Here is a 13954-nt window from a genome sequence, read left to right as displayed (position 1 = left end):
TACTTCCTGCCTGTGACCTCTCTCCTGTCTCCCATCAGAGACGGCGGGAGAAGCCCAGCCCTGGACCGGAGGGTGCCCTTGGCCTGCAGAGACAACCTCCGGAACGGGAGCACGAGCGACTCTTCCAGCGGGGAGTCCAGCAGTGGGCAGTGTCCAAAATGGGGCCCCTCCCTGTCTCACGTCCGCTTTGAGGATGAGTCTGCCCGAGAGGCTGAGACCCGCTACCTGCAGCGGCTGCAGCAGCGCCAGCGCCAGGTGCTGAGCTCTGCGTTGCAGACGGCAGACCAAGGCGCCCTGCGCTCCAAGCCTGAGCTTGCCGACTACATCGCCGGGGCTCTCCGGCTCAAGGATGGCGGTGAAGGGGCTCTGCAAAGGCTGGGGGCCCACCTGGACCAGTGGACCCTCCTGGCACCGCCGCCCACAGTGGGCGGCCAGAGGACGTGCACAGCCTGTGGCAGCCGTATCGAGGACCAACGCCCTGTCCAGGGTACAGCATCCTCTGACCCCAGAGTCCTTCACGACCACAAGTCTGCCTCTGGGCTGGAGGGAGTGTTGGCTGAGCCCCTTAGCTCTCGGGCCCCGAGTGCTCCCCTCAGGCTCTTCCCCACCGAACAGGGGCTCCACTCCGAATGGATCCGGGAGACACACATTGGAGACCCTGTGCACCCGGAGGAGGTGGACTCCGCCCTGGACAGCACGGATACCTCGGACAGCTGCAGGACTGACAGCGAGGAGGCTGGGACCTCTCAGCACAGCAAGGCCCGCAGCCTGGCTCGAGGAAGCAGCCCTCGTCTGCGGGGTTGCAAGCCTCGAGGAGGCCACAGATGGTTCCAGAAGGCTGACATGGAGCCACCTAGGAGCCCTCAGGCCTCGCACTACCTGCCTGGAGGTGATCTTGCAGAAGTTTCAGATGAGGCAAAAAGAGGCAGGGGATGCATGCCCGAGGGGACTCCGTGCCCCACAGATGCTTTCTCTAAGCCTCCTGTGCAAGACTCTAAGAAGGTCTCCCTGGGGACCCAGGGGCAGCCAGGACCAGGACTGGGAAATCACTGGTCTCACCCAGCAGATTCCTGGGCTATGTGCAGGACAGCCTGTGCCACGGCCTCGTTCACGAAGCTGGCGTCCTCAGGGCCAAGCAGACAAGCCCGGCGTAGAGAGAGCCACGAGCCTCTGGAAACCGTCTCTCTGCATCACAGCCAAGCTGAACCCTCTGCCCCCCACCAGGCCCAGCAGCCACCCACTTCCCTCTCCCCTGAAGGCTGGGCGCCAGCTCCTCCCTCTTCCAGGAAAACTACCTCACCTGGGTCTCCCAGGAAGGCAGTCCTGTCTGGGCCACACAGGCCAGGTGACCAGGGAGAGCCTGGGGACACCCCCTTGCCTCCTTCAAGAAGCGCAGATCCCAGGAACTGTGAGCTCACCCCACTACAAAACCAGCCCTTCAGCCCCCAGGCCAGGCACCCACTGCTGGCCCTGTCCACCAACAACTGCAACAACAGCAGACCTGGGGGACTGCAGGAGCCCTGGGGAGATGCCATCCAGGAGGGCAGGGCGGAGAAAAGCGCCCGCCGCCAGGAGCCCACGGCACCCCCGGAGAACTGCAGCGATGGTGAGGGATTGTAGGGCAGCCCTAGAGCGGAGGCCCCAGGCCGGGGCTGTGGCTTCACACACCTTTCTCTTACCTTTCATCTTCATGGGTGACACAGCCACGTGCCACTCCTAGCCGTCCCTTGGAGACCCCTCCCCACCAGAGCAGCAGAAGCCGCTCTGCCGGAGAAGTTGGTGGTGGGTCTGTGAGCTGGGTGCCGGGTTCAACATCAGCCTGGAAGTGGTGTAACTAACTCTCCCTGGGAAGGCAGAGCATGGGGAGGCAGTGCTGACGCCTCTCGCCCTGATGGGCGTACAGAAGCTCCAAGCTCTGGCTCCTGGTCCGGGCCGTGAGAATTTTACTACTGGCAGAGCAGGAGGAGGGAGCAGCTCCAGGATTTACTATATGCGTGGAGCAGTAAATGCCAAATAATCAGATGGTTGAGGCCCTTCCCTTCAACATCATTCATTCATTCATTCATTCATTCATTCATTCATTCATTCATTATTGATCAAGAACCTGTTACACGCCAGGTACCGTACTTGGCACTGTGGGGAATGAATGCGTAAATGAATTAAGTCAGCAGGAATCCTGCCCTCGAGACCTTCTGTGGCCAGGCACAGACATGCCATCCGGAGGGCGCGGCAACCAGCAGGCAGAGCTCCTACGAGTGGTGCTTAGGTTGCTCTCTGGCGCCTGAGCCCTGCCAGGCCCCTGGCCTTGCTGGGCAGCCTGGTAGGCTTCAGGAGGCAAAGGATGTCGGATGTTACCTCTGCCTTTGGAAGGGGTCCTCATATTGTTGGCAAGTCCCTGGTGGTATGACTACTCAGCCACTCACGCTTAGGCAGAGGTAACGGGCCTTCCCCACATGCCTTCGCCTTATCGTGCCCATAGCCCTGGCAGCCCCGGGGCTAGGGTGGCTCAGGAGGGATCCAGGGTTTGGAAACAGTGGAGGAAGAAAGGGCAGAGAGAAGGCAGGCCGTCCTGACCCTACCTGGGATGTGGCTGCCAAGCCTCCTCCTGCCCCAGGCTGCTGGCTGCCCTCCCCACTGCACACAGACACAAACACTTTCCCTCACCCTCCCTCCTCATGTGAAACTCAAAGCAGCAGCCCCACCCTGAGACACCTCTGCCCAGGCTAAGGTGTGGTTTCCTTCCTTCAGTGGGCTCTAGACTGGCTGCGGGCTGCCCCGAGCCACTTCCTGTGGGGCTTCTGTTCTGAGAGCTGCTGACCTTTCTGCAGCCCAGCCTTCACCTCCTTGGACCTGGAGCGGAGGCCTGGGGGGACACTCCTCTCATTAGCTGAGAGGTCCTGGGCATGTATATCACTTAACCCCTTTACTCCAGGCTCTTCAGCTGTAACCTGAGGGTAATAATATAACCTGTCTCCCAGGAGCCCATGAAATAATCTCTGTGGAGTATTAAACTCATTGCCCAGCGCATCTTAGATGCCCCGGGAATACAGACATTTCCCCTGTTCCCAACTGTGTCTCTTTATAGAAGGGACACGACTTATCACAAGCAGCACTTTCATTTCATAGGCATTTATTAATCAGCTGCTGTGTTGGGGGCGATGGGGCGACAGCATTAAACAAGACTCCGTTCCTGTTTTGTGGGTCTCACCACTGCCTCCAGTGCTCTCCTAGGGCCTCTCTCCAGCTTCCTCTGGCTCTCCCGCCTCTGTGTTGGGAATGTCCCCTCCCCCCACCATGCCCTGTGGGGATGGGGCAGTGACACAGGAGGTCTGCTATGGTTGTTGCAGGAGGACTCCCAGACTCTCTCAGCCCTGCAGGTGTTGGTACCATCAGCTCCATGGGTGTCACGCTCTCCTTGGCCTCAGAGGAGCCACAGTCTAGCCAGGAACCAGAGGGAGGCCAGCAGAGGACAGAGTCAAGTTCCAAAGGGCCTGTGTCATCCCGGTGAGTGACAGGAGCAAGGGCTCTGACCGTGGGAGGTGGGGGACCAGGGATGCTAGGTGAAGAAAGGGCCCTCCCGGAGTGGCAGCATGACTGACCTCACTGCTCCCAAGTCCCCGGAGAGTTCCCAGACTCACGGTCAAGGATGGCGCCCCAGGATTCCTTTCCCAACCATTTCCAGTCTAATGTACTTGATTATTCATTCACTGAACATTCGTTGGATGGCTTCGAGCTCCAGGTACTTTGCTTGCCACAGCTGGCCAGCCAGTCCCAGCCCTCAGGGTGCTCCAGGATGGGGCAGTCTGTCCGAGAGGACTTGCTCTTGGCTCTGGGCTTGGAGACAACCAGATGCTGAGGACACAGCCCACATCCCATCTCCATTCTCTCTTAAGCTTGAGGTCTGAGTTCTTGCTCTGGGGCCTAAAAGTCTTGGTGAGCCAATCCTCTGGCCGGGTCATCTCTTCCCCACTGCACACCATTCCTGGTGACCTGTGGCCCAGGGCTTCACGTGCCACTGAGCCCTGTGTGCTCCCCAGAACTCCAGACCCAGGCATCCAGTTTCCCCTGATGTGCCCACTGGAGGGTCTGAGACGCCTTACTGAATTCTGATCACTCCTGGCAAAAGCCACTTCCCCCGGGTCTTCCTTGCAAGCTCACACCGCCGTCCCACAGTGCCCACACCCCGATCTGGGAGTCAGCTGCTCACTCTGCTTTCTCTGGTGCGTGGCCAGTCCTCTCCAGCTCCTCCTCCAGGCTGTCCCATGTTTCCCCTGGTCTAGCCACACCACTCCGTCCTGTGCAACTCGGAGAGACCCTGCTGCTCTCTGCCCTCACTCCTGCCTTCTCCACTTCCTTCTCCACACAATACTCAAATTGATCTTTCTAAAACCTCAATTAAGTGATGTTATTTCTCCTGCTTAAAATTCCTCAATGAGTTTTCCTCTCACTCAAAAGAATTCAAACCTCTTACTTTGGTTTACATGCTCACTGTACGAGGGCCGTGGCCTGCCTGTCTGACCTCTCCTGATGCCTCCTTCCCTCTCGCTCATTATGTCCAGGCCCTCATGGCCTGGCCGCATTATGGTCTTGAAGGCACAGAGCCTCTTCCTGTCCTAGAGCTGTGGCGCTGGCGGTCCTTCACCCTGGAATTCTCACCTCTGGCCTTGGCAGGACCGGCCTCTTCTTGCTATTCAAGACTCTGTTTAAATATCATCAGAGAGGCCTGCCCTGGGCACCGTATCATTCTCTGCTTCCCCCTACTCAGCAGTCACTGGTAGTTTCTCTCCCTTGTTTCCTAGTCTGCTGTTCATAAGCTCCCGAGAATAAGGACCTTGTCTCTCTTTTTTTTTTTTTTTTTTTACCACTGTTCTAGTACCTACGAGAGGTCTAGAAGGAGTTCTCAAGAAATAGTGAATGAACAAATTAATGAATGAATGATTGGGTAAACCCATAGTTGTGTGTGACACCAAGGGTCTCTTATCTGAGCTGTTCTCTCTAAAAGCTGCCCAGGCAGACTGTCCCGCGGAAGTCCACTCGGCCTTTCTTTCTGCAGCCTGGCTGTCACTTCCTCCACAAGGCATTGGTGCCGGCCTATCCAGGGCCCAGGGGACCCTCAGGTGCAGTCTGTCCTCCCATCCCCCAGCCCTCTCCCACCCGCTTCATGACCACCCTTGCGTTTCAGAGCACTATTGGGGGCCAGTGCAAGACCCAGCTCGCCCTCGGCCGCCCCTTCTGACAGGAGCAAGAAAAGTAACAGCAGCATCGCCTCCACCCTGGGGCTGAAAAAGTTCTTCCTGGCCCTGGGCCAGGGCACGCGGCCCAAGTTTGGCAAGTCCCGCAGCTACAGTGTGGAGCAGCTGCAGCCCCCAGTACCTGGCCCAGCCTCACACGCCAGCACCTTCGAAGCGAAGAAAGCCCCATCGTTACAATCCCTGCATCTGGTGAGTCCTGAGGGCCCAGCCAAGCGCGTGTGAAGCCAGTGGTGGCAAAGCCCATTGGAATGAAAGGTGAAAGGTGCAAGGAGAAATGAAATGCCAAAGAGGCTGCCCAAGGAGACTAAGGTAGAGAAAGGGAAGCTTCTGGCTTCCCAGCAGTTGATCCCTGAGGCTCGGGCTCCTCAGACGCAGTGGATGTGGCCGCGTCCCATACTGCTGTTCCTCCACCAGCTCTCCCGACCTGGGCTCATCCTAGACTTCCATCTCTCCTCGTCTCTCAACTCTGCCGCCCTGCCAAGACGTGGCTTCTACTGCTTGGTCATTCTAGAACCTTCTTCACGTCCGCAGCAGCTCTTAGTCTAGCACAAATCACTTCACACCTGGATTATCTCAACAGCCTTCTGCCTAGACGCTGTGTCTTTCTCCAGTGGCTTTTAGAGTCGTCCTTTTGATATACATATCTGGCCCTCCCAACCCCTTGCTCAACACCGGCCATTGGTCCCTTGTCACCCTCAGGATAAAGTTCAGGTCACTTGACATTGCCAAAGCGTTTCTGTGATCCGACTGCTTTCATCTCTCATCACTCTCCTTCTAACGGTCAGTCCCAGCTCCCCTTGGCCTTGCAGCTCTGTAATCAGGCCACACACTGTCTAACTTCGAACCTTCATCTGAAACGTTTCTCCCACCTTCCCTACCTGCTGATGTCTGCTCCTCCACCAACGCTCCAGCCGGTGCTTCCTCCAGGGAGCCGCTTCTAACTCCCTTCCTCGGGCTGAGCTGGGGCCCTCTGCTCTGTGTTCCCAACCCATCCCGGGCTTCCCTCCGTCATGGAACTTGTCACAGAGTATTTTAGTTGATTTTTGTCTGTTTCCCCTTACTTGAGTGTGAATTCTTTGAGTAAACACCACTTGGTCTTTCTACTCCCAAGATTTAGTACAATGGCAAGTATAGCAGACAAACTCGGTGCACAGTGAACGATGAGTGAGTGAACTCAGGGCAGCCTGCTGAAGTTCTCCCTCCCCGCGTGCTAGAGAGTGAACGACGGAAGCTCACTAACTCTCAAGCACGTTCCTGGAACCCCCGTTCCGTTCCAGGCAATCTCAGGTGGTGTTTGTTCTTCTGTTCCTTGCCCCACACCACTGGGCAGAACGAAGTGGGAGATGGTGGTCTGGGGCATTGGAGCCTTCCAGCTTCAGGCTGAAATAGGGGCGAGAACGCAGGCCGAATGCAAATTCCATCGATTTTCTGGCACTGGGAACACTACCTGGTACATGGTCAGAGCTCAATAAGTATTTACTGGGTGCATGAATGGAAGGCAAAGTGATCACAAGCTGGGAAAAGGAGCCGAGAGTGACATTGTGCTCTAGAAACTGACTTTCCTCATAAAGCTAGATTCGTCCCCTGTGTGTCTGAGCCAGGGCACCCAGGTGTGTTGCCCTCAGAGCTTTGGTCTCTGTGAACCTCAAGGGAAGTGACATGATGTCAGTGTAGCAGAGAGACGGTGAGCAGTGTAAGCCAAGCGGGTAAAGATAGTAAGCTGGCAGAAGAAGTGAGGGCGCAAGTGCAGGGAGGACTGAGCAGCAGAAAAATGTTCAAAAATTGAAAAAAAAGATAAAAGAAGAGTCGGTCTCACCCAGAAATATTTATGACGTAGCTCAGGGTGAACGGCTTCCTGTTAGGCTGCCGTGCTGTCAGATGTCTGAGCCGAGAGGGCGGGCAGGTGCCGCAGCAGCTTGGGCTTCATTTTGCCCTCTGGGGCGGGCAGTGGCCGTGCTCGCACACCCAGCTGCACTAGCCACTCCCACATCCTCCAATGGCTGTGACTCTTTGGCCTGGCATCTGGGAGGCTCTTCTCCTCTCTTCCCTTTCCCCAGGGAACTTCTGCTTGGCCTTCAGGTCTAAGTTAAACATGACTTCTCCCAGGAAGTCTTCTTAAACTCTGATGCAAGTCAGACCCCCTCTTAAGTTTCTTGCTAACATACCTTACTCCTTTAGAGCATGGATTCCCAACATGATACGTGCCTGTAGCATTTATGCAAAAGCCTGCTTCTCCCGCCTCTGTTCCTGCCACTCCCACCTTATGCCTTCAGAATGGCCTCCTCATTGGGTCCCTTTCTAGAACACAGATCTGATCTTGTAACTCTTCTGATTGATCTCACTCAGGAACTCCTTAGCAGGCCAGGTAAGACTCTTCCAGGGCTGGCCCCTGGCTCCAGCCCATCTCCCAGCACCTCTGCAGCCTAGCTGCCCAGACCATGCGTGTGTTCCAGAACCCACCATGCTTTCTCTAGTGTCTCCATGGCTTTGCACCTACCGTTCCTGCTTCCTGGAGCACCCTACCTCTGTCTTCACCTGAAGAGTTCGTTCTTCAAACCTCACTCAGGTGTCAGCTCCTATAGTGTCCCCAAACCTCCTGAGCCAAACAGTCTCTCGCTGTTTCCTTGAACATCGCCCATACTTCTAGCCAAGCACTTACAATGGCACTTAGAGCTTTTAACCTATCTGTGCTCACCCACCCCCATCACTGGGGGAACTCCTTTAGGTATTTACGTTTTGTCTTTTCCATCTTTTTATTCACAATGTTTTAAGGTGTAGACTTAGATAAAAATCTTTGAATGCACATGATTATAAAAGGGATACTAACGGATCACAAAACAATATTTACGATTTTAACTCTAAATTTGTGGTTACTATTCTATAATTAATTTGCTTTCACTTTTTTCTTAAAAATTAAATTTTCGTAATAAATGAGGTAATTAGTATTCTAGGACTAAATTGTTATTTCAGGAAGGAAATTGAAGTTTCGGATCGCCTAGGTAGGCCCACCTACTTGAGCAAATTATGGAGATTCCTTTTGAGCACTTTGAAGTAATGACAAAAACTCGTACCATTACTTTCATAGAGGGCCCTCAGGTTCACGGTTGGGGTCAGGTGTCCATCAGCCCCCTTCCCCAGTGGGTTGTCTCACCTGCAATATTGGACCTTTACCACTAGGTGTCACCCTCTCACCAACATCGGAAAGCTGCCTCCCTTCAGAACCTTCATTCTCTGCTGAGCAGCAAGGTGGACCGGTCCAGCCTCTACCTGGTAGGGGAGCCAGGGGACCACAGTGCAGCTGGCAGGTAAGAGTAGACAAGTGAGCAAGTGGTTTGGAGGATAAACTCAGGGGATGGACAGTGGAGCTCTAAGCCTCTTGGCTGCCTCAGCTGGATGGCCCTCAGTGGGGTCTCATTAAGAGAAAGGGAGGCCAACTCCTGAGCCTCAGGTGCCACAAGAGTCTTGGAGCCCATACCTCGGTGCTCTTGCCCTGTACCACTGAGCTCTGAGGAGATGTGGAGGTAGAGTTGGAAGGTTTGATTCCTCCGTCTCTCTACTGTCTGATGACATCTTGAAATCAGAATGTTCAGAGAGCTTCCTTAGCCCGGCTAAAGACCCAATTAAAGGTCCAGAGACAGGGATCCCCAAAGAGGCCCTTGACCTATGACCCCACCTGAGGAAATCCCACCCCCTCTAATAAGACCCTCTAGGCTAGCTGCCCTTACCTGGTGCTCCACGGAGAGACTTCAGGGGGTCTGTTAACTGCTGGAAATTTTATATAAAAATATAGCTTTCGTTAGGTTCTTAAAGAGGTCTCTGCACCCCAAAAGATTAAAAACCAATGCTCTTGGGCAGGGGGCTTCTGGTTCTATAGCTGACTCTAAGAAGCCTCAGATAGCTGTGAGAAACCCCTGGGGTCAGCCCGAGCTGGCTCTTTATGCCAGGTAAGACCCGTGGTGCCCCAGCTTCCAGGGCTGCCAGTCAAGAGGCAGCAGTCATCTTTAAGCCAAGATATGGCCGGGGCGCAGTGCCCGGACCCCTTTGCCCTCACTGTCTCCGGTCCCCTTGCAGGTTAGCCAAGGCCCGGCCCCGGCGCGCCTTCAGTGTGGAAGATGTGGGTGCCCCCAGACTGGCTCGCACAGTGGGCCGCGTGGTGCAGGTGTTCCCAGATGGCACCAGCCAGCTGCAGCTACAGCGCTCCCCAGAGGGCACATTTGGCTTCTGTGTGGCCTCTGGGGACGGGCGCCGGGACTCAGGTATGTTCCCCTCAGCTTTCTGGCCTCCACAGACCTGGATTCTTAGCAAACCAAGATGGTGCCTTTTGGCTTCAGTCAGAGGATTTTTCTGAGCAGTGGAGCTCTGGACTCAGAGAACTTCTTATCGAAAGGACTGGAGTTCTCCCCACGGGGGCTCTTCCTAGAGAGTCAGTCTGGAGTGGGTAGCTGTTGGCAGGTGTGGGTAGCTGTTGGCAGGCTTGACTTCACTGTCCGTCCACTGTCTGCAGACATTTTCAAAATCAGAATTTCAAAGGCCAACTTTTCATGGCGAGTATCGGAGATGGTTCGCGCTTGCCTTTCTCAGAGACGATCCCTTTGATGTGGCTGATGTGTTTAAACGGTTCCCCCCTCCAGCTGCTGAGTGTGTCTGGGCACGTGGAGTGTGCCTTCCTGTCTGTGCACCTGGGTCCCTCCCTCAGGGCTGGTTCCTGAGGGTCATGGACACATGTATCCTGACTCCTAGGCCCTGGCCAGGTTGCCCACTGGGTCTTGATTCAATGGTGGCAGAGTCAGGGAGGGGCTCTGGACATCCTTCTGTATCCTGGCCAGTTTTCAGCTGCCCTTTACCCAAGGTCTGTTGTCTAGAATTCACCTCAGGGTAAGGAGTCCTGAAAGGTATTTCCCAGACAAGATGAGTAGGGAAGGAAGACAGGTGTGTTAGAGACAGGAAGGAGGGGAGAGGGAGAAAAACGAGAGAAAGTGAGAGACAGACACAGAGAAACTGCCCTAGCTGTGCTTTGATCTCCTAGGTCAGAGTTATTTAACCTGGAAATAAATCTGCTGCCAAATGTGTAGACAGCAGCAAGTTTTTGCATCTGGCCCATCATTCATTGTGTCAATAAATATATATTGAGCACTTGCTAGGTGTTGTTGGGACTGGAATCACAGCAGTAAATGGAACGGGCAAATCCCTGTCCTCGGGAGCACACGTTCCGGTGAGGGAGATAGACTATATCTATAAAATAGACATATTTTTATATTATATGACATATCTGTCTGACAGTGACAAGTACAGAGAAACAAACACAGACAAAGCAGGGTAAGGGCCTGCGGACGGCAAACACTGTGGTGCCAGCGGGCAGCTTTTCTGAGCAGACACTTGGAGTGAGGGAGGAGCCACGTGGTGTCTGGGGGACAAGCATTTCAGAAAGAGGGAGCAGCCAGTGCAGAGGCCCTCAGGGGTGGGGATGAGCTCAGCCTATCAGAGGGACCGACTGCAGGTCAAGCTGAACAGTGGCGAGGGAGGTAGAGACGGAGCTGAGCCCAGAAAGGGGTTTCGGCCTTCGCGCTAGGTGAGATGGGAGCCACAGGGCTGGGGGCAGAGACCGGGGTGCTCTGATTTACACTTTTAACGGGGTCACTGGCTGCTGTATTGAGAACAGACTCTAAGGGGATGCAGATGGAATCAGGCAGACCAGTTTAAAAGCTATTTCGATAGTCCAGGAAGGAGGATGGGGGTGGCTTGGACTCCAGTGGCCACTCGGGGGATACATGGTTGCATTCTGATTGACTTGAAGGTAGTTTTGATTCAGTTTGCTGACAGATCTTACATGAGTGTGAGAGGAAGAGAAGACGAGTTTCTCCCCACTCTGGACCTCAGGAGGGTACAGCGTCCTCACAGGAAGATGGCATTTGTTAACATGTGTTGAATATCATAAAGCATTCAACAGGCTGTTAGCCACCTGCTTTTCCCTTTAGTTTCCTCTCTCCTTAGGTGAGGGGAACAGGCCCACAAAAAAGGCAGCGTGAAGGCATAGAGTTAGATAACATAGCATGGTTTATACTCCAGCACCTCCTCTGGCCTTGTGACCTTGAGCACGTGTGTTACTCAGCCACTCTGAGCCTGGCACTTTTCTTTCCTTCCTTCTTCAGAAAGAGAATATATTTGGGGAGCAAAACTCCAGATGGAGACCAGCATGATCTACATCATTTGAGATCACATACATGTTCTCTGTCCCCCTGCCCCTCATCCTCCTCAAAAGTCCCTTTAGGCCCCTTTGCAGGCAATGGGAGTCCCTCCCCCATCACTTGTCATGAAGTTCTGATGGGCAGGGGCCTGTCTGTAATTACCAAGGGCTCCTTGGGCTCTGCCCTAGCCTGCCCCTTGGGGGCCACTCACCTGGGTTGGTGAGAGCTCTTCCCTGTCCTGCCCAGGTGGTGTCCTGCCCCTGCTGCTGCAGCTGGTCATTGGATGTCGCATAGAGATCCTCATGCACGCAGAATGTGGCTGGTGCCGGTGTCTTCTTGCTGCAGGCATTCCTCCAGCAGCCCGGAGTCACTTCTCCTGGGCCTCAGCAGGGCTGTGATCTGGCCGAAATGTCAAGACGCTGGTTTTAACTTGATGGCTATCACATCCAATTCTGTGTAAGCATGGGAGAGCATCGAGTTTTACCTTCTGCTTCTAATTGAGTGCAACACAGAGATCATACATCCTTCACAAAGGCCATTTCCAGCAGACAATAAATACACACAGTAGCAGCCTGTCATATTTTTGTCATGACTTCTAGTTGTGAAACCCACCCGAGTCTCCCCAGAATGGCTGGCATGACATCAGCATCTGGTCTAGCTCAGGCTGCATCCTTTTGGGTTTTCTCGTCGCTCCCCACCTGCGTGTCCTGCTGTACAGTAGCCATGTTTGCAGGCTCCACGTTACTCGTCCTTTCCCCCATGTCACCAACATGCGGACAGGCAGGCAAGCAGTTCACACACCCAGACAGAAGAGGTAAAAAGCCGCGCAGCCAAGATGGCAGGTCCACCTTGTTGGGAGGGATACGGCCTTGCAAGAAAGGCTCAGCTTCACCAAGAAGCTCAGAAAGGGAGTTCTACAACTCATACCGGGGACAGGGAATATGCCAGATGATTGGATTTGCTAGACCCAGAGCCACGAATCTTCGGGTACCTCGGAGGAGATTTCGATGCACTTTCAAACCAGCTTTTCAGAGGGTGAGCTCTGAAAAGCTTGACTTATTTTGGGACGAGAAGCTGGGCTGAATGAAGCACCTATAGGACTGGGTGGACCAGAGAGATGACTTCTCAGTAGTTCAAGATTGTTAAATGGCTTCAAGCCAGAGATTGAGGAACTAGATGATATGCCCTTCCAGGTCCCTTCTAAGGAAGTTGGTTCCAGGAAAAGAAAGTGGACATAATGCATGGACAGCTGCTTAACGTGGAGGGAGCCAGCCAGCCGAGCCCGGGCTGGGGAGCAGGGAGGGCGTTAAGGTGGCACTAAGCCGCCCCGGTGAATTCCGTAGGTGTTGTCAGCTGCACAAGGGCCATCCCTTGAAGTCCTCCAGCCAAGTGGGCTGACACTATCTATCAGACACCTCTGTTCACTCAGTGGGGGGCTGGGGGCGGGAAGCTTTCCCCGGAAGAGTTTGCTCCTACTTTAAGCTCTTAGGTGGAAGCAGCTGAAGGAGTTTGAAAGGTTTTCAGCAGAAGTTAAGGTGACAGGGGCTCCCTTAGCTGGACTCTCCTGCACTGTGACCCAGGAGAGGCCAGGGGAACTGGAGCAGCCCCACCCTGAGTCCCTACAGAGCCTGTTCCATCAACGTGGCTTCCCAGAGTTGAACCCAGGAAAGGAGGAGAAGCGGGTTCCCCTTGGGCTCACCCTGCACTGTAGAGACCCCGGCATGGTCATACCAGACAGGCAGGGCCTCCTGGGGTGGCGGTGGAGGGAAGGCATATGTGAGGAAGAGAAAAGTAAGGTGCCGTGGCCTGTACATGGAGTAGGCTTTCGATGTTCCTGGGCTTTTGCCCAGAGGCCAACAAGTCTCAAGTGAGGAATGTATCCGAGGAAGCCTGAGGCCAGGGCTCATCCTACACAATGCCGTGAAGCACACCAGGTTTGGACTGGATCTCAGCTGCTCCAGTGGTACCTTCCCCGACTCCAGCAACTTGAGAGCAGAAACGGATCTTGTTTGTGAGTGCCACCTAGCACCGTGCCAGGCACATCATAGGTGTTTTCTTAATTTTTAAACATCATTTTCCTCCTGCTTCTACAGTCAAAGTTTGTCTTAGAAAAAGTTAAGATTAGCTTATTCACACTGGGATATTTATGAATAATAACAGCTGAAAGCATTGTTTGCACTAGGGGCATTTTAAAAGAAGAGGTGAAGCAACGTAGTTATACTATGGAGATGAGAACACTGTATCTATGTATAAAGACAGCCGTGACTGTCAGGGAGAATGAGGGCGCGCGTGTGTGTATAGAAGTGTCCGTATGAGCACCTGCCCCGCCTACCTGGCCAGCATGCCAGAGATGCACGCCTTGGATTTCATTTGTTAAATTCTCCTGTTTTCCTTTGCAGGGTTCTACGTGCAGGAGATGGCTGACGCGAGCACAGCCAAGCTATACTCGGGGCTGCTGGGGGTGGGGGATGAGATCCTCGAGGTGAACGGAGCCAAGGTGGCTGGGCTGGGCTTGGC

General features: G+C 54.3%; 1 protein-coding gene across 1 annotated transcript in view; it reads left to right on the top strand.

Moving 5' to 3' along the window:
- Positions 1-13954, top strand: part of KIAA1614 (KIAA1614 ortholog) — a 29042-nt gene extending 15088 nt beyond the window's left edge. The window contains 7 exon segments of the mRNA XM_036234551.1: positions 39-1606; positions 3348-3504; positions 5183-5441; positions 8430-8557; positions 9324-9516; positions 9518-9571; positions 9573-13954. Coding sequence (XP_036090444.1) covers positions 39-1606; positions 3348-3504; positions 5183-5441; positions 8430-8557; positions 9324-9516; positions 9518-9571; positions 9573-9848 — 2635 coding nt within the window. The 3' untranslated portion in view covers positions 9849-13954.

The sequence above is a fragment of the Rousettus aegyptiacus genome, unplaced genomic scaffold (genome assembly GCF_014176215.1).
Source record: "Rousettus aegyptiacus isolate mRouAeg1 unplaced genomic scaffold, mRouAeg1.p scaffold_m13_p_17, whole genome shotgun sequence".
In the NCBI taxonomy this organism is placed as follows: domain Eukaryota; kingdom Metazoa; phylum Chordata; class Mammalia; order Chiroptera; family Pteropodidae; genus Rousettus; species Rousettus aegyptiacus.
The sequence above is the reverse complement of the archived record's forward strand: the minus strand, read 5'-3'. Positions and strand labels throughout refer to the sequence as shown.